The sequence below is a fragment of the Bombus affinis genome, chromosome 7 (genome assembly GCF_024516045.1).
Source record: "Bombus affinis isolate iyBomAffi1 chromosome 7, iyBomAffi1.2, whole genome shotgun sequence".
Taxonomy (NCBI): Eukaryota; Metazoa; Arthropoda; class Insecta; order Hymenoptera; family Apidae; genus Bombus; species Bombus affinis.
This window is the reverse complement of record NC_066350.1, coordinates 13,575,805-13,596,328: the sequence shown is the minus strand read 5'-3', so window position 1 is coordinate 13,596,328 and position 20,524 is coordinate 13,575,805. Positions and strand designations below refer to the sequence as shown.

Sequence of the window (20,524 nt, the reverse complement as noted above, 5' to 3'; positions counted from 1 at the left end):
TACGAATAAACTTTGGTCAAAGCTAAGTCGTAATACGTAAAGATTACTCTTTGTTCTATTTTTAATCTAAATACTTGTTAAATATCTAGTAATCTAGCTTGTAACATATAAAATTAAAATAAAAAATTAATTAAAAAGAACGTCTGCGTAATGGAATTTTACTTTTTACCAGCTACGATTTGTAATTCGTACGTTCATTAATATTAATAATTGACAAATTATCGTGCAAGAAGATATGCCACGGTGAATTTTACATTAATAATATTGGCATATATTAAAAAATTCGTACGTACATTAGCAAAGGAGTTTAATAATATGTTACCAGAACCGATATTATGTATTATAATACAACGACATATGTACATACATATGCATATTACCATGTTACTTTGAGCGATAATCTCTTTCGGCGTAATTGAGTAATTAATTGCGGCACGAAATTGCTGGCCGTCGTCATTTGCAAGAATAAGATGTACGTGTTAATGTAATTAAATTTAATAAAGAATTAGGTGAGAATGAACCCGATATATACGATATCGTTAAAAGTGTCTGACTTAAACTCTAATTACAAATTAGAACAAATTCCACGGTGTACTAAATAAATTGAATTATTCATTACGCCATTTTTCCTATTTAGAAATTTCATCGTTACAATTTTGCATCGTTATTCATATTTGAAGCTAAATCAACTTTTGTGAGATTCAACGTCGCGTGAAGTACAGAAACTGATTTCGCGGCGTATCTATACGATGAATTAAATTGAGGATAAGTGCAACTGTCAACTGACGTCGACTGCTTTTCGTGAATATTCATTTGCATCGTGAAAGGATCGTTGAACTTCACAATTGGATTTATAAAATGGAATCGTATAGATACCCTTCACGTTTCCAAGGAAAATCTATCGTTATATTATAATCGATCGTTTATACAATGGTCGAACATTTCGATTTAATTTATGTTTTTGTAATTTTCTTTTGCGTTTGGTCCTCTCTGATCGTTAGACCGGGATATAAAAATAGAATACTCGAATTTATGATTGCCTTTGCACGGAGTACTTAAATTTCTCTTATCTTGTTGATAAGAAGACTTTTCGTTATTGAATCGTTGTCATTTAAATCTTAGGAATTTTTTAGTAATTTTTTTAATAATTCTTCAATCTACCTTTTGCTCGATGTGAATAGACGAATAAGATATGCGAAGCTTGTACGATTATTTTGTATTATCAAAACTTAATTAACCCATCGTGATATAAATGTAAACTCCTTCGGAATAGCTATTAGGAAAAATATATTGCAATTATTGCAAAAGTGGATATAGTGATTGAATATATATAGAAAGTTCAATTTATTTTAATTAACGAAGTTTTATCGTGTTTTAACCGCGATTAAAAGTAAATAACGAAATAAATTAGAACATAACAAAACACTATCGGTGGCTGTTCTTTCGTCTGACGGCAGCTCGATATAATGCACATATCCGCGCACACAAATGCAATTTATATATAAATTTACAATACCGTTGAAATTATTGAAAATATTCGTTTCGCGATATATATCGGTTTTCGTTCTATGTAATGCGTTTGATAACCATTTGTTGTTACATTTCGTAAAAGTTAGAAATTTTGTAAACTGTTGAACAAAATTGACATCTTGTATCAGGAATGCATGAGCTTCGAAGAGGTATTCTTTATTTTGCACAAAAACGGACTTCGTAACCGCGCGATTTTAGCTACCTTTCACTCGCGTGTTAAAATCGCGAGGCACATAGATTTTCGCGTTCTTGGAATGTTTTAATATTCTAATAATTTCAAATAATTATAAAGAACATTAAAACGCTTTATTTTATATTTAAATTAATTTTTATATAAAATAAAAATATAAGCAGTAAAAGATTACGTGAGAAATAGATAGAATATAATAATCATTTAGTTTGATCTATAGTTAATGTTATAGATTTATAATTAAGTCCAGTTTATCTGATTAGTGGGACACGTGGTGCTAGTTTGATATTAGTCACGTGTATAATCACGTGTTCATGGAGTATAATATAATTTACATGTAAAGTACAAAATTTGACATGAATGAGGACAACGAATCGAATTTACGAAAGCTTTTCATAGAATCATTAGCGAGCGATAATGTTTTTATAATAGCAACGACAATAGATACAGGTAGCTAAATGTTCCCTAATTAATAAGATTAAAGACACGTGGCTACTTAGAGTAACCTATAAATTGTCTAATTTTAGGTTTTGAATGGCAAGCAGTGGATGAATGCAAAGAGAAATTAGATAAAAATGTTAAGATTGTTAAGGAACGCGGCAAGATTTATTTTAATGTATATTGGAGTCAACTCGCACAAGTAATATTATTTTTGTTTATTTTAAAACTGATGTTTTTAATATGTAAATTTATTTCTGTGGAATAAGATTATTATTGTACAGAAAACGAGTTAATAATATTATTTTATTTGAGTTGTAATTTTAGGTACAAGAAATGAGATCAATAGACAATGTTTATATTGTCGCAGATGTTAGAAAATTTGAATTCTCAGGAAATAGTAAAGAAGCTGATTTACGATTATTTAAAGATGCTGTACATAATGATATGAAATTAGAAAAAGCTTTGAATGCTTGGAAAAGTATTACTGGTTTTCGAGGGAAAATATATCCAACTACCGATGAATATAATGTAGCAGAAAAAGATCGTAAGCTTTGTAACACAACTGTTACACCAATCATGGTTAAAGGAAGAAAAAGAGGGCAAGATCCATCTGACACTAAGGAAGATGAAATATTAAGATATAGAGTAACATGTGAAAGAACTGGAAAACATACATTTGGATCGGCAGAGGTTGCCAGAGCTATTGGAGGAGAATTGCAAGATAAATATCTGTGGCTTGTGGATCTATCAACATATTATTTAGAAGTAGTTTGTAAAGTAATTGACAGTAAGTGAAATAAATTAATATGTGGTTGTTTTTTATTGTAGAGGATAATATGTATTATATCATGAATAGATGAATTGATAACACAGTTACGTATTACACATGAATCTAAGCATCATAGGAATATCATATGTTTTGGACCAACTACTCTTAGAGCAACTGTATGTTATAATTTGTTAAGATTAGCTCATCCTAATCTAGGAGACATAATAATTGATCCAATGTGTGGTAGTGGTTCCATCCCAATTGAGGTAATACAGACACATACATTTGTATTTCAATATAACATAAATCATATCTATATTATGTTAAAGATAAAAATTATTATTATTGAAAATTACAGGCAGCTTTAGTATATTCCCAATCTTATATTATTGGAGGGGACAATCATCCAAAAGCTGTACATAACACAAAATCTAACATAGAGGCATCTTCCTCTAAATGTAAAATTGACTTACTACATTGGAATGTTTCACAATTACCTTTTAAAGATTCCTTTGTTGATATTATTGTTACAGATATGGTATTGAAGTATTTAAATATTATAACATTTTTATTATACGTTACCCTATTTATTTACTTTATCAAATAATCCTTATAGCCATTTGGGAAAAGGAGTGGACGAATGATAGACAATAGAATACTTTATAAGCAATTCTTGATAGAGTTAGGACGAATTATGAAACCCTTAAGAGGTCGGAGTGTTTTACTCACTTACGACAGGCGCAGCCTTAGTATGGTACGCTATTAAAATTTTGAAATCAGATTTTTGTAGAATTACGATTAAGGTTGTTTTCTTTGTTACAGGCTTTACAAGCAGCTGGAGATTTGTTCTATGTAACAAAAACTTTGAGTGTGAATATAGGTGGTCTCCAAGCTGCAGTTTATGTCTTAAAACGAACAGATATACCCTATGAACAATTTAAACCGAAAGTTATTAAACGCATGATGTGCAAAAAGAAATAAAGTATTCTTATTAACTCATGTTAAAAAATAAATTTAAATATCTTTATTTTATATCTACAAGTTCACATTTTGTAAAAGTTTAATAAAAGAAAATTTTTATATTTCTTATAAAAGAGTTTTTATTTAGTTTATTAAATAATAAACTTTATAAGAAAAATTTTCTTCTACTCGTTTCCATATCGTGTCTTTTTCCTTGTATAATCCATTCGTATTCTCCATATTTGCTGTCAAATGTTCCATGTTGTAGTGACTGTAATTTTAGGGTAAATCGAGGTCCTAACTCTCTCAATCTGGGTTTATTCCTTTCCATGTCAAACTGATATCTGTAATATCATTTGTGTAATTGTATGTTCATTAAGCATTCTACCACGATAAAGACTAAATTATTATACCTATGATGCCTGAAGAATATATAGTCTCTTTGATTATGGAATGTTACCACTCTCCTGCCTTTAAATTCAGGTTCATAATGAAACAGTGCCCCTAACATTCTACCAATTGTGCATCCTAAGCGAGTAGTAAAATTATTTAAAATAACTTCTGGTCTATGTTCAGAAATTTCTTTGTGACTACGTTTTAAATCTACTGTTAATTTAACATTGCTAAGTTTAAAATGTGCTGTTGGTCCATCAGGTAAATGAATAACTAACAAACCATCTAAGAAAACTTATAAGGAAAACATTAAATATACAAATAATACAAAATTGTTCTAAATAATTCAGTTATAAATGTATACAAAGGATACTTGGTTTGCACTGATCTTCATTAACAATTACAATATCAGTGAAATTCTTTGCTATAGCACTTTTTACCATTTTTTTTACTCCAGAACGATTTCTATATAAAGAGATAGAATTCGGTATTATCCTTGTTAATTCTCTGCCAAAAATTCTGGTTTTTCTTGTCGGATTGTCACAAAAGCTAATCAAAACTTTAGGTTCGTAAGCATGCTTATAAAAAGGAGCAAATTCATCATGTTCAAAATCAACTTTAAGCTCTGCATTCTCTTCATCATCAAGATCACCAGAAACAATAGTTTCATCTTTCTCCCTTAAGCTCTCAAGAGTATGTGGTACTTGTTTTGGACCACCTTCTTGAATTCTTTTCTTCTTGGCTTCTTTTTTGGCCTTTGCTTTCTCTTTCATTAACTTTAGACATTTTTGATGTCGGACTGCCTTGCATTTTATGTGATTAAAGTTGCTGTCAGATGGCAAAATAACCTCTGATGTTTTGTGTTCTGAAGTACTTGGTTCTTCTTCCTTTTCCCCTTGTTGAATTCGACTCAAAGGATTTATTCGTAAATTTTTGAGCTTCATTTTCATAAATTATTTGTTTTATTTTGATATAAAGTTATTACTTAGTACCGTGTATAACCAAATGTCTTACACGTGAATACTACTCGATAGTCAGGTTATAATAGGTTATCATTTACTATCTAGTTGCAGTTCATTGCCGCCAATTTTCAAACATCACTCGACGAAAATTTCTAAGATATACAATTATCTTTATTTTGCATTAAAAAATTTAAATATATATACCTATTTATGCGTTTTATCTTAACATAAAAAATATTTTTGATCATTCTTACAGATTATTTAATTTATGTACAAGATATCAAAAAATTATTTGTCATGGTTTTGGAAGATGACTACATTTTCGGATCGGTGGAGATTTGTTAAAAAAAGTGAACCGCAAAATTGACCTCATTTTCAAGGTTAAATTCTTTTTTTATTGTATCACGATGAACGAAAGTCAGGTAGGAATCACGGATCACAACTTAACCATTTGTCTGCAAAAAGAATATGAAAATTCCATTAGTTTTTAACAAGCAATAGATATTCACTTTTCCAAAGGTGAAAAAATTACTTCCAAAAACTATGACAAATAATTTTTTGACATCCTGTACATGTAAGTGTAATATTAGGATAAAATTTTTTATACATAGAATTCGGCTAAAGTTTAACTGTACAGCTTATTGAAATAGGTTTAAAATGTTATTTCTTATACACAAATATTAAATGTTATGCTTGGAAATTATTATGAACACGTGTATAATAAAACACTTCATGGGAATGAATCCTGTTTTTGAATACCCCTTTGACATTAGAATGTTCTAGTTAAAAGAATTTCACTGTTACCCATAATATGAAAAAGACAAATATGGAAAACAACATTAAATATAAGATGTAGTAAGTATGACTTCCTTTAGATAAACGTAATACACGTGTAACTGCGTTTGTTAATGAACCACTTGTCCTTTCAACATCCTCATCCTGACAACAAAAAGTTTCTTCTATATACTTCTATCTTCTATATATACTCAGTAGATTTTTATCTACACTAATGTGTTATTCACCATTCCACGAAGCATTTTATCCTGATATTCCACTTCATTTCCAATGTCAATCGACAGTGACTTTAGCGCATGAATTTTGTCTTTCAAATGATCTGTCATTCTTTCATTCTCATCTTCCAAATCTCCATGGCTCGATGTAGTTGGTACTGGTTCATAGCCATAATCTATCATAAAATATCAAATCATATTAAGTTATAACAATTAAACATTATATTGAACTTTGAATATAGGTTAACCTACTTGTATGAATCCTTCGCATTTTATTCTCAATTTTGGCGGTTAATTAATGTACTTTTGCAGGAAAAAAATTCTAGCGAATCTAAACAATAAACGTGTCACAAAATATTAATACAATAAGACATAAATTAAACAAACAACTGATATTTTAATTATAAATATTACTTAATATTTGTAAAATATCTATCGTTTCTTTTAATATAACTTTTTACTATTTTTAAATAATTTGATAAAATATTGGAACACATATAAACATGGGTTTTACAAGTTGAAATTTGTATTTTTAATTCGCATAAAAAGTTTGAATTAGAAATTAACATGTCATATGCAATATTACAACAAATTGTTTGTTTTATTTCATATTATATATTCACGAAATTAATAAAAATATTTAATCTGTTTTCATACATATTGATTATGTTAAAACACAATTACAAACCATGCGAAAGGAACTGTCAAGGAAGCGAGCAAATAATATACGTTATACACATATGTATACGTTAAACGTGGTGAGAAGTGATACATGTACATATGACGTATATATGTCAACGCCAACGTCACGTTACGGTCATGATCATGATATGTAATCAGCACTGATCATCATTATCAATCAGGGTTGCCAACTTCGAAATTCGAAACTTTAACCTACTTTAACTTGGATTTCAAATATGATATAAAGTGTTCAAACTATTAACAATCAAATAAATATGATCGTACTATTTAAAATTACGGTTTTGAAATAAATAATATTGGGATCAATGTATAGTTTTTATGAGAATATATTTCTATTTGAAAGAGGACTATTACTATCAAAATGCTGAAATTCTAATAACGTATATGTATATTAAATTGATCCAATTTATATTTTATCGACAAAGTATTCTCTGCTGATCATAGGACATTAAACTTTACCAAAATTTGCTTTTTATTATCATTAGTACATTTATGACGGTTAAGGGTTTCATATAAGTTTATAACATAAAGTGAGGATTTCGATTAATTCATAATGTATTGTTTACATTAATTTTTGGTAAATTGTAGTATCATACAATTATTTTATGTTGTTTCTTCTCGATTTTATTATCAATTACAATATTATGTTAAATATAAAGGCACAAACAATGAAAAGTAGTTATCTAATTTCTAGATTCCTACGAGTCTATTACTTGTTTCAGTACAATCTTTGATACATAGTTGTCACTTAACGTTAATATAAATCCTTAGCGATAGGAATACTCATTATACCGTTAAACCTAAATCTTTGATGTTGAACTTAAATACGTTTGTTATTTCTAGATATTCACAACCCTATGTAAGAATACGTTCAACGTTAAGATTATTCTTATACATCCAATTCCTAACACGAGGGTAACACAGATAAACGAGGAATGAAATGAAATTACATCTTTTGTATTTTGTTCTATATAATATAATATATAATATATAATATATATATATACTGTATCCTGAAATAATTTCAACAACTATTAAACTTAGTAAATTTTCCTCGTATGCCCTCCGATATTTTGTTATGTACGGATGCTATATTTATACTTTCACATCTATAACATTTCTACTTCAACATCGAACGATCACCAATAGGTTCTACAAATTTCTCCGTATATAAATTCAACATTATAGTCACGGGAATTAGAAATCTCGTATTTGTGCACCATATAATCATTACACATATTGTATCGTTTTCCTCTATGTGTATCAGTACACAATTATTCTACGGATAGTTTGATCCCCAGGATTTAACGGAAATTAGGCCTGACAGTTACAGAATATGTTATAGAGTAGATATAAGAAAAACTTTCTGCGACAAGAAATTCGGATTGTTTGTTGATTCGTTCTTTTTTTTTTTTTTTTGGAATGTTCAATGTCACAGGATGTTGGAAGACATTACATACTTAATTCTTTCCCTGTGTGGGCTCGTATTTATATATAAGAAATTTTTTTGTACTTTCACACATGGTTTCTAAAAATGTAAAAATTGAATTTTGAAGTTAACCATTTAGTCATCGTGACATCGTATAAAATTTATTAACAATGAAAATGGATTCATCTTTTACTTTGATAGCACCTAGAAAGAAGTTTCAAATTTTATACAAATCCCTCCTATCTACTAACGATATGAAACAACACGTTTCACAGATACCTTTCCTATGGACTAACTTTACAAAACATCCTCAAACTTTTTTTGAATAATTGTATACAAAGTTGAGCAGTTAAATACACATCTTAAATTAAATGTTTGCGCTGAGACTGATGAATGATTAGGCAAGAACATGATTGTTTCATCTTAAAAAATTAAAATCCTAAAATATTATAAATCGACGATAAATACTAAAACACGTTAGCAATAAATATAGGAAACACGGAACGCCGATTGTATTATTGCTTATTTGTATGATGCGATTATAATTCAAATTATTTACTAGTACGTTAAATATCAATAAAAAAAAGTCTTCGAATATTGTAAATTATTTAGCAGAATATTTTGAGGTGTTTAAGGAAACTGTTGAAGAATGAATTCGCCGGGATGGAGCTGGGCTTACAGGAGCTGAAGGGGAAGGGCCGGTAGGTGTTGTTGGTTTGGAACTTCTTCTACTACGTCTCATCGATGAATATGGACTTGTTCCTCTATTCACGCGCTCGTGTGCATAGAGCAATACACCGATATCTCGATTACCTGCTTCTAACGCGATTTTTAGAGCGGAACTACCATCTATATCAACGATCGATGGATCACAGTCTGGATGCGCAAGTAACAATCGTACGATGTCCGTGTGCCCATGTTCCGCGGCACACATTAAAGCTGTACTGCCATCTTCATCTTGAATGTTAACCGCAGCTCCAGCATCCAGAAGTAATTGTGTCATGTCTTTGCGACCATGAGATACTGCCAACATCAAGGCAGTTTGACCATGCTGAAAAAGATTACAAATTTTAAGTATACAACAAAAAAGGCAAAAAGTAAAATCATACTAAAGTCACTACTTAAAGTACTCACTAATTTTGCTCGAATATTAACATCTGCAAGCTGGAATAACCTATTAGCCACTGAAGCATGAGTGGAATTTCTGACTTCAGCAAGAGCTGCCAACATCACAGCCGTGTATCCGGCCACATTTGCTTTGTTAATATCGCAAACTTTTGAATCAAGAAGTATAGATACAACATCAAAATTTCCATGAGATACTGCATAATGCATTGCGGTGTTCCCACTTGAGTCAGTCATATTAACAATATATTCCAGCAAAGTACTTGAACATTCTTCAAAACAGTCTAGATAATCTTCAACTTCTAAGGGATTGGCATTTACTGTACTTGAAACTTTGAACCATTCTTGTTGGATGATATTAATAGCATTTTTCATTTGATGAGAGATATTTTTACTAGGAGATTTTTTAAAGCTGTCGTTAAGAACCTTCATGGCGGCCTGCATCTCTTTCGATGGTTCAACTTTCTTCCTGGGTTTTTCTTGTATAGGTTGGAACAATGCAGATTCTGGAAGTTCGTGTTTTTCTTCACTATCTGCTTGTTTTTCTGTATTATATATTTCTTCTGATTTATCATCTTTTCTTTTCTCTCCTTGCAATTGTTGGATACTATAAAAAGCATAGAGAAATGTAAATATAAAAATATATAATATATAACAAACATATAATAAACATATAATATGTAAAGTATATAAAATATATGATATACGTTTTGTTATTGGAGAGGATTAAATAAAATAAAGTGATTAAAAAGAAATCAATTACCCTTTCTCAACGAAACAAGCAGAATTTATTTCGGTGAGTTCGGTATCGTTAACTAAACGGGTAGTGTGTTGTTGTTGCTGCTGTTGCAGCATCGATTTGTTGAGATCGGATACACGATTTACTTATTCACCATAGCGAAATCGCAATGATTTTAAGTGCACTTTTTTCTGTCACTGACCTCTACGACGTTATTTACGATTTGACCTCTGCGCTCTGCTCCGTGAAAATACTTATGACGCATAGGACGCGCAACCATGGAGTTCGAAAAAACCAACAAATCCTTGATATGCACTCGATTGTCACTGACTATGCGATAGATTGATTCATCATGGTGCCAACTTCTTTACTACCTTTTTTACCGAACTACCCTTAATCTGGACTTTCCACCCTATAGATGGCGTACGTAACATTTTCTAACGCTTATATCGACAGATATCGAACGATCTTATAAGATAATTTTTTGAAAAAATAAATCTTAATATGTAATTCAAATGAATTAATAATGATTACACATTACTAATTTCTAATCTACATAAGGTTTTAAGTATCTAAATAATAAGATTTACCATCGTGTTTCATTGAGAAGAGTAATTAACATAATAGAGACGAGAGAAAAATAACGGGAATGTTATCCTTAAATGAATTACTAACCGATTATTGTTGTCATATTGTTCCTTGTTATCGGAATCATATCGAATCACACCTGCTGGTATCTTCGTATACGTATCCTGTCGTTTAAATTGTCTTCTGTAATCTATCGTATTGTTCAACGGTATTTGAGACGGCCTCGGTATCCTCGAGACGAGATTCGTGTTCTGATGATTCATATTATTTTCCGCGTTGTTGACAATTTGTTTCGCCAAATTCTTTATAGTCTCCTTACAATTATCACAATAATTAGCAGCGCATGAGATAGATATGTGTGGTTTGATCGACTCTCCGACCGAGACGTCCGTGAATTTCTTTTTTATCGGCGAAGTACCAAACTCTCGTTTTCTAGGCGCTAGACCGGAAGTGTCGGTACTCTTTACCGTGGTTCTCACTAAATCATCTACCATAACGCTAACAGATTTTGTAGTCTTTCTTTTTAGCTGAGTATCGCCGTAATTAAACGAATGACTTCTCGAGTTCATCGAATGTAAAGATAACGACTGAGTAGCAACTGGATCGGGACCAACAGCGACGGTTCTCGTTGCAGGATCAGTTCTAACCTCGATTCCAATTTCACACATCTTCGGTTTTGCCATGACTCCTACGTTCGTTCTCATCTTAAACGGTTCCGCCACCTGTATGTACTGATCCTTCTTCTCGACTATTTTAACCGGATCTGGGGTACACTGACAACCCCTAGACACTGTATCTTTAATTAAAGTACTCTTATAAATCCTGAGAGCATCATCCACGATAACCGCGACATCTTCTTTCGTTAAAACGTCTTTCATGTTTAACCCTGTCGATGTTCCACACGATCTTTTCTTCGCTTCTTTCTTTATTTCAGGTGCTATATCCTCGATCACAAAACGACTGTATACAAGATCCTTTAACTTGTTCCTCGTGTTAACCGCAACATCACGAAATTTCTTTACATCTCTGGCCAATTTCGGGCTGGTAGGTGGTATCGTTTCCATTTGAAGTGGGCTCCTTTTCAAACGATTCCTCATTTTTGCCTCCGACGTTATGTCTTCATACAGTCGTTGGTTACGGGTTAAAGTCGATCTCCAACTGTCGTGGGAATCGCTCGAGTACAGCTTATCAAGGCTCGACGACGTTCGATCGTCGAACAATGTGCTCTGGTCTTTAATTTCAGGTACGATTTCTTCGATTTGCAATCGACTCTTTTGCAAGGATCGTTTTATCGGCGTGCTCGTTATCATGCCGACGTCTCGGGTTCGAACCTGATCGCGTGACAATCCAACGTGTTACTACGTAGACGTACTACGTACGCTGCCATAAGTATCAGGATACCCGATACCCGGTACAAATCTAATGCTATCTACTGCTTTCATTTTCTAATTATTTTATTATAAAATGTCACTTATTATGTTCTTCCACTGTCATCTTCACACATATATAGATGAAATAAAATTTGTACAAGTCAATCAATAAATATAACAAGGTAGATGTCCTGATACTTATGCGCGAATACGTATCTTTCATTTATTCGATTAGTTAGAACACTACCGTTGGCTTTTAGAACGAAGAGCTTAGAGAACTACTACTTCGCGGAAGCTAATCGGCGCAAGTTAATTACCCAGTTCGCAGCTAGTTTTGTAACAAAGTTTTCGATGCAAACTTTATTTTGATTTACGTAAGCGACGTACCTGACACGATGAGAAAATTCGCGGAGATTCTATCGGCTTAACCTTTAATTCAATTACAGCGTAAAAGTGTGATGCAAACGAAATGTGCACGGTGACCCATTTTCGTTCGGCTATAAATACAAACGCGTATTAGGAAGCGGAATATCGGGCTCGTAATTAGAATCAGCAGATGCCAGGCAACCAAGAGAGAGAGCTAACTCGTAAAGGAGACTTAATAAAATAAACCGTCCAATAAAAACCATTGCATACCGTCTATTATTACTCCTTTATGTTCACCGATTAATTTATTCCGCCTCAAATAAAATCAAGTAAAACGGACGGTTGCGTTCGAAAAACTTTTCTTTCATGCAAATGGTAACAAGCTAATAGAAAGGTGGCTCGCGCATATTCATAAGAAATCCAAGAAGTAGAAACTGCATGAAATTAATTGCATAGAATCATCCTGCCGAAAAGAGACGGGCTCGCGTTTCAACGGCGAATTTAAGCCCCATACTTTCTCACCAGATCCGATAAAGCAACATTCGCCTAACTATTTCGCCGCTGTGAGTGCAATTAAAAGGTAACCGAGCATCGGGTATATGCAAATTTTCCACCTCGGTCCGTTGAAGTTGGTTCAACGCCGCGTTCTCAACGTGTTACGGTTTCTCAAGCGATGGAACATAAGAGAGCGAGAACAAAAGGAGATCGAGGGGGCCGATAAAACGGCGTGAAACGGAAGTCGACGGCGTACCTGTTGGTGCGAAACACCGACGTCCCGTGTCATTACGCCGCACATCGTTCCCATGTCTCTCGTTGGAGTGGCCGTGTTCCTCAGATTTCGCTGGGAGTCGCGTTGTTCCGAGAAAGACTGGCTGCGATGCCTGTGCAATACGCTATCGTCGTACTGCTTCGTTTTGCTCAGCTCGTCCACTTGTCGCAGCAGATTCCGCTTCTCCTCTTTCAGCACCGACACTTGCACCTGCGTTCCAGACGTCGTCAAAAGGGGAATGTTATGGCATTTGGGTACCGTCTAATGTTGGTTTTGCCGTTTAGCGTTTCGGTGACACGGGGAACTACTTGGATGGTATAGAGTCAAGGGTTTGATAAATTTTGGATACTTGAAAATTTAGGCACTTGGGATTTTCGAGGTTTTGGTGTTTTGAGTTTGGTAAACTCTTAGAGATTTGCATATATCTAACAGGCGTTTAGTGAATTTTGGAAACGCAAAGCTTTAAGGATTCAGAGGCGTTTAGGTGTCTAAGGTTCGGTGAATTTTCGAAGATATAAAGATCAACGCGTTTAGGGTTTAGTAAATTAGACTCTTTGGAAGTTGGAAATTTCAGGCTTTAGGCGTTTAAGATTTAAGGAACTTTTCAAGATCTCGAAATTTGTGAATTTAAAGGTCCAGATGTCGTCCAATACTGGAATATTGTTAGTTCCACACGTTTGTCCTTGGAATTGAAATTAGATCAAAAAATTTAGTTTTGACGTTACAGCTTACGATACATTCTTTTTCAATGTTTACTGTATGGAAACTTTGCTTCCGAATAATCGTTTTGTGTCACCGATAAACGCGAAGCACGGAACGTGCCACTGCGACCGTCAGCATTTACTTTACGACACGTAATTACGTTTGCTTGACGAGAGTATCGCAATGAAAAGAAAGAAATTAACTCGTGTTATAACGAGGTACGAACGCCGAGAAAAGTATGCTAAACGAAATGTGAATTTCTCGCGTGTCGGTTCAACGAGCAACGAAAGTCTCTGTGCGAAGTTATTGTCTTTCCTTCTTCAAAGTTCATTATGTTGTTGAGTCACAAGTTTGCGATATTTAAAAGGACGACCCTGCCCCCCTCCCGTAGAAATTTGAACACGATTACGTTATCGAAAGAAGGACAAACATGATTCATGAGATTTACGGTAAGAAAAACGCTTCAGATTGAAATCAAAATTATTCTGTTCACCTGCAACATGGGAATTGCCTTGACCTGTTCCTCCAACTCCCGCATCCGTTCCAACGACGCTGCCATCTGTTCTCTGATGTTCTACAAATACACAGGTTTGCGTTCAGAGTAATACGATCTTATTGTCGTAGACATTGTCAAGCGTACGAGTTCGATTTTGTTTACTTGTTGCTCCTACCTGTAGCGCGCCGGTGCTGAGATTCGAATTTCCGCTTCCGACGCTCGCGTTGTCAAAATCACCGCCGGCGTGTTCCGTTTGCGCGTTGTTCTGCGCTGGTGTGGCCGTGTTCGTTCCATCTAGAGAAATATTTTTATCATTTATTCGCAATATTTATTTTTTATTCCTGATACTTTGGAATCGATATCGCGGAAACTAGTCTATGTCGTCGTTTATCATCGGATGAAAATTAGAAGGATCTAAAATTATCTTTATCAAGGTTCCATAACTTCTGATTTTAATTACTGATTTAATTAAATACATTTCGTCTATGATATAGCTACAGTGTACAAGGATTACGTGTATAACATGCCAAGTATTTTGTCGAAAGTATGTCAAGTATTTTGTTTCTTTGAGAAAAGACAAACACGGATAAGGGTTATTTTTGTTGCGAGCTCTTCAATTTATCTTATAATCGTGGAGTGTATGGAGAACATGTAATATACGTGCCGCTACTATTGCGCGCATATTGTACTTTTTAACGACTAAGGATCTTGCTTTTGACATTTTGCACGAAACCAGCAAATATTAAAAAAAACTCACGTGCGGTGAGGTACATATTTCAATTAATCGCACGTGAACGATATGTAATTAAACTTGGTGGATTCAATCCCGAATTTAATTTCAACTGGCAGCCGACGGAATGATTCTAATTATAAGAATGTCTACTCGTGAATGCCACAGAAATTCGTATTAAAACACAATTCTATGTAATGAAGTCAAACCTTCGTATCGTGCTTTGTTCTTTATTAAAGCGAGCTGAATTTTTCTACGTTATTACGAAAAGGAAACACGTATTACACGCGACATTCGGAAAAATTGCTGCTTAATGAAAACAGAATTGTTTGATCTTTGTTTCGATGAAAGTGTACGTTATTTTAGCCAAGGGTTTCCTCGACATATCTGTTGAAATCAGTTTGATCGTTCTCTCCTTAATTTAATTATCGAAATAATTCTACGAAATTTTATGAAGTAAAACATTTCGTTATTGATAACGAACGGAAGTATGCCGCCCTGAATACAAACAAATTGTTCGTGTAATTAAATTAACAAGCGAATGAATATTTGATTGATATTATTATCGATATTACTCAAATATATGATACGAGTGGCACGTGTAATATGTGCAATACGATGTATAATAGTAACGTATAAATCGACGTATAGGACGATACAAATAATAAAATGGACAGTTGCGCAATGTGGGAACATCTCGTTGCGATAATGTTTTCCTTGAATATCCAAATTCCCCTGGTGTACCTTTCAATCCAGATAGCAAAGTTGTGTAACCGATTCATCAGAAACTAAGAGAAAAGTAAATATCTTAGCGCGCTGATGAAATTGTATCGATTAAATAGAAAATGTATACGAATGTACATGTTGCTCGCGAAAAGTATAAGAAAGTTGTTATAGCGCAGCGAAAAATATTGGACACTGTGCAACATAGTGATACCTTTTAGCGCGATGTTCAATTACTGTAGTTACGCAGAATGCGTCACGTAATACGCACACGAATAGGTTAATGGGACACCTGTTTCGTCGAAGGCGTAGAAATATCGCGATGGAAAAATTGCACAGCCGTGGAAATTACCTTTTCCATGTGTACAAGATTTTTATTTTAGATATAAAATAACGCGTATCCTTTGCATAATTGTATAAACATGTCGTTCGACCATGGAAACATTAGGGTAACGAATAGAAGATACTTTCATAGATGAACGCTTTTGTCGAAATCATTAGCGCTTGAGGTCATTAGACGATCGTAAAAGATGATTGAGATGATGTTGTTGGAGTTCTAGGTTATTTGGGAGCTAAGTGGGGTCATTGAGATTATATCATCGAAACGCATTTGGAGGTCAAATGGGTTCACTGAGGTCATGCAATCGATATTCAAGATCATCTAACGACTACAAAAGGTCATCGACCTTATGTTATTCACGTCCACGGTCGTTTAAATGTCCGAGCCAGTCACTGCGTGCAGTTGTCATTCGCAGTTATGATCATTTAAAAATTGCAAAATATTTTATGCAGAATGCTATTGAATAATTAAATGTCGATTAAATTGTTTGGTCCTGACTCATTCGTAGATTAACACGAATTGATCAAAAGGAGATCCGTAGCTTTGCTATTTAAATTATAGGATATCTGGTCTTTTATCTCAATCGTAAAAATATATCGCTGATAACAGTATTTAATTAAAAGGAAACGAACGATCAATTCTAACACGTTATAAATGTTCAATTAATGTCTCTATTTCTAAAAACTGGAATTACGCGTTATCTGCATGTGAAGTCCGAGGGAACGGCAATCTAATTTTCTGCGTACACCCCTCGTTCGTAACAATACGGTTCTCCACTGGAAACAGCCGGAGGAACAGCGTACGTTACGCAAGCACTGCGGCAGCGGTGTTCACCTGCGCTGTCGTTCAATTTTTCTTTTAATTGATTGTTGCGTAACGGACCGCGTGGCTGCATGGAAACGAGCTTGGACAATAAAGAAACGCGCCAGACGCGGCATTTCGAATGCGTTTGACGATATCGTGACACACGTGTCTCAGGCTCGGCCTAATGCCAAGGGGTTTGCCGCACGCGAATCGCGTCACGCGCTCTCGCAGAACAACGTTCGTCCATCGTGTGCCACTTTTTCCCTTCGTTACAGTCGACGCAAGCTATATAACCGAGTCATGAAATCGGTCAGGCATCAAAGTATGCATGTTTTATTTAAGAATAAGCGCCAAGTAAGCGGATTGACAGAATAGAAGAGAAAAGGCCATAAAACTTTGATTCTTGGACGGCGAACGATCGGTCAATTTCGAGTCACACGCATACCGCATGACTACTTTCCAAGTTATATTTATTCTTATTTCGTGTAATTATTTTGTTAAACCGCGCGAACGGTTTTATTTGTCAAGCAAATTTAGTTATATCCTAGTCGTGGATTTTTATGCATTTATGGAAAATTTAAGGATTACAGGGTAAAGCGACTCTCTCTCTCTCTCTGTTTTTAAATTCTAGTTTCTTAGCTACGCTCATGGAAATATAAAATTGCATAAATACCAGAAAGGAGTAAAGCAGGGGTAAAGTAAAATATTCGAGACTCGTGATCGTAATAATCCGGCTTCCGTTGGATCTCGTTAATCCTTAAACGGATTAGTCAAGTTATTTAAATTTAAGTAAAAGGACTCGAAGTCAAGTTAGTCGAATTTAATTTGAACCCGAAGAAGGGGGTGTAAAGTTGTTTTAGCTAACTGGATGAAAGCATAAATTTTGTGACAGATTACTTCTTCCTTCGAATTAATCGGTTGTTTAAGCAATGGACGTTCGATGTCTGCTTTCAAAGCTTCGCTATTGAGACTCTCGAGGAATCTAGGACTACCTCGTTGACCTTTTTGAGGATACAGAATTAACGAGTATCAAAGAGCTCGCAGGCTCATTGAGATAACCAACACGATATACAAAGGGTACGCTTTAAGATCGGATCGATCTGCCATTTATCAGCAAAATGAAAGTATCGAAGATGTTTATTCATCATGTTCCTTTGCGTTTTCCTTTGTGAAATGACATTTTTCAATTTCCCTTATAACGAGATAAAATAGCTCGTAAATTCGACTGTTATAAGATCAATACGAGTTTATTACCCATACAGTCGTTTGTATCAGAACAGTTAGAAATAAATTCTGCGCCCAAAGGTGCACCTGCAGCACGCGGAACGAAGAAACTTCGCCGTTATCGATCGATCCTGTTGCTCGCTATAAAATTCATAGATTTAAATCGGCTTTCTAACAGCTTACTCTTTAAATCACAGGAGATTCTAGAATCAATTTTTACCTTTGAAACTTCTTTCCATTATTTTTACCGAGTTTACTTTAAGGCGTTGGCTGAACGAATATTATTTGGAAAAAGAGCATACAGATTTTTTAAATCTTTCAATTCTTCCAACTGAAAGCTGCTTTTCATTTTGCTCTTTTTCACTTTATCCCGTGTACTGTTATTTTTTTCCCAGAATCGGTTATATACATATAAAACGTTTATTTTCTTTAAAAAAACATTGTTACGGTAGCATTTCGAAATATCCAAAATTTCACAAATATGACCATTTTATTTATCTCTTCCTAGACCGATGCAACGATATAACCCGAATATTTAAGAGGTAATTTTTAAAACGATTGCTGGATTATTATATAATATATATAACATAATTATATATTATTTTTGCTATTATACGATATATATACATAACATTACTAACATCACTGAGATCAATTGGAACATCCTAGAAATTATACTAAAAACTATAGCAATCTAAGTTAATGAAAAATACACTAGCGATCACCATGAAAATCAATCTTTGTCAAGAAGTTAAGTTTTTGCATTTCCATCAAAGAATTTCCCAATTATAATTTGATATCGCAGGAACTTTAGAAACTGACAGGACATGTAACATCTACGTTGACGAAAAATTTGTTGAGGAAGTCAAGAGCCTTACGCAGCCTTTTAGCACTATTGAATATCCTTAAAAGGACTCGACACGGTCCTCACGCGAGCCGTGACAACGCGAAGGATACACGAACGATCCAGCCATGTAAATAATGGCGCGCAATCGTTACGTTGCGTTTTATATGGACGAAACTGTGCTGGTTTCTCGCGTACGTTGTACACGTGGATTAGAAACAAGTACAGATTCCTTAAAAAAAAAATAAGAAAACAAAAAAAGAAAAACGAAACAACCGTCATCGGTCGTGAAAGTCAAATTAAAAAGGAGCACTCGATTGGTCCTCGACATTTCTTCCCTTCGTTTTCCTTTTCTTCTTCCTTCCACAAATTGAAGGATTTGTAGCAATAAACGAGCAAAACATCTTTCTTTTCCATACGAATTTTTCAGAGAATTTAAGTAGTTTCTTCGTAATGTCGCGTATTTCATCAAAACATTCAATTTCCACATTATTCGATGCATTTTCCTAACGACTAACCAGTTTCGTTATTTATGAGACTCTTTATTGGAATTTAGAATCTAAATATACTTGGGACGAGACTGTTACAGGAATATTTTGAAAGAATTCGTTTATCGAAAAATTGCTTGGATGGAACAGAAGATGTCTGTAACGATAAACCTATGTCTTTGGCAGTTTTCGTGATAGCTTTTCCTCATATGAGAAAATTAAACGAATATTCTGGCCATTTATCGATGGCCAATAATATCTAAGATTCTTATTGCGACATTCTGGCAACATTTAATTCACGTGGTTTATATCGAATCTCCTCTTTCTTAATATGATTGTTAATCTATAAGTGACAGACGATAAATTTTAACCGATGGTATTAGCTCGTCGAATTCAAACTCCAAATGAACGATATTTATCGACGATAAATTGGCGACGATCTTAAATTCGAAGGAATCAAAAAGATCTTCGAAATGATTGGGTGAAAAAGGACGAAACAAAGGAACGGTTGCCTGTGAATAATTTCCGATATATCCTCGCTCCTCGTCCATTCCTATATAATTTGATTCCATGTCAAACACTCTAATTAAACGAACTGCTAGGCAACGAAAGATCGTATCCATTAAAATTTCTTCCACTTTCCATTCGATTACTGCCGGACGTTTCGTTTCTTCCTCTTTCTTTCTGGAGGGGAGCGAGAAAACGTACAGATACGAATTTCTAGGGTCAAAGTGGCCAAACACGCGGTAGCACGATTCTCCTATCGCGATGATAATGAATTCTTCGTTTGTTTTAGCCTTCAGATAAAGTATCTTTTAATTGCTGTTGAC

At 34.0% G+C, this 20,524-nt stretch overlaps 4 protein-coding genes across 12 annotated transcripts in view; 1 reads left to right on the top strand and 3 right to left on the bottom strand.

Annotated features, from left to right (window-relative positions):
* The first annotated feature begins 1,994 nt into the window (after nucleotides 1–1,994).
* On the top strand, nucleotides 1,995–4,024 carry LOC126918208 (tRNA (guanine(6)-N2)-methyltransferase THUMP3-like). The gene is made up of 7 exons (XM_050725894.1): nucleotides 1,995–2,170; nucleotides 2,248–2,360; nucleotides 2,486–2,948; nucleotides 3,018–3,196; nucleotides 3,289–3,468; nucleotides 3,547–3,684; nucleotides 3,753–4,024. Exons 1-7 carry the CDS (start codon nucleotides 2,077–2,079, stop codon nucleotides 3,909–3,911), a joined length of 1,326 nt encoding a protein of 441 aa, XP_050581851.1. The 5' UTR covers nucleotides 1,995–2,076; the 3' UTR covers nucleotides 3,912–4,024.
* On the bottom strand, nucleotides 3,940–5,233 carry LOC126918211 (probable ribosome production factor 1). Its single transcript, XM_050725897.1, has 3 exons — nucleotides 4,657–5,233; nucleotides 4,304–4,568; nucleotides 3,940–4,234 (listed from the first exon to the last, which is right to left on the bottom strand). The coding sequence occupies exons 1-3, from the start codon at nucleotides 5,231–5,233 to the stop codon at nucleotides 4,057–4,059; spliced, it is 1,020 nt and encodes a 339-aa protein (XP_050581854.1). The 3' UTR covers nucleotides 3,940–4,056.
* Nucleotides 5,223–7,110, bottom strand: LOC126918226 (BET1 homolog). 3 transcript variants are annotated; one of them, XM_050725920.1, is made up of 4 exons: nucleotides 6,944–7,110; nucleotides 6,508–6,586; nucleotides 6,268–6,431; nucleotides 5,223–6,184 (listed from the first exon to the last, which is right to left on the bottom strand). In XM_050725920.1, exons 2-4 carry the CDS (start codon nucleotides 6,524–6,526, stop codon nucleotides 6,029–6,031), a joined length of 339 nt encoding a protein of 112 aa, XP_050581877.1. In that variant the 5' UTR covers nucleotides 6,527–6,586; nucleotides 6,944–7,110; the 3' UTR covers nucleotides 5,223–6,028. The 3 variants fall into 3 exon arrangements, with proteins under 3 accessions (XP_050581877.1, XP_050581879.1, XP_050581878.1); XM_050725922.1 differs by having other exon boundaries at nucleotides 6,508–6,577; nucleotides 6,934–7,085; XM_050725921.1 differs by lacking the exon at nucleotides 6,944–7,110 and adding an exon at nucleotides 6,670–6,693.
* A 384-nt stretch (nucleotides 7,111–7,494) lies between these two features.
* The window catches only part of LOC126918193 (KN motif and ankyrin repeat domain-containing protein 2), a 60,113-nt gene continuing 47,083 nt past the window's right edge, over nucleotides 7,495–20,524 (bottom strand). For all 7 annotated transcript variants that reach the window (XM_050725839.1, XM_050725838.1, XM_050725843.1 and 4 more), the window contains 6 exons: nucleotides 14,717–14,835; nucleotides 14,539–14,619; nucleotides 13,326–13,553; nucleotides 10,926–12,169; nucleotides 9,521–10,118; nucleotides 7,495–9,437 (listed from right to left, as the gene is read on the bottom strand). In XM_050725839.1, coding sequence (XP_050581796.1) covers nucleotides 8,991–9,437; nucleotides 9,521–10,118; nucleotides 10,926–12,169; nucleotides 13,326–13,553; nucleotides 14,539–14,619; nucleotides 14,717–14,835 — 2,717 coding nt within the window. In that variant the 3' untranslated portion in view covers nucleotides 7,495–8,990. The remainder of the gene's footprint in view (nucleotides 9,438–9,520; nucleotides 10,119–10,925; nucleotides 12,170–13,325; nucleotides 13,554–14,538; nucleotides 14,620–14,716; nucleotides 14,836–20,524) is intronic.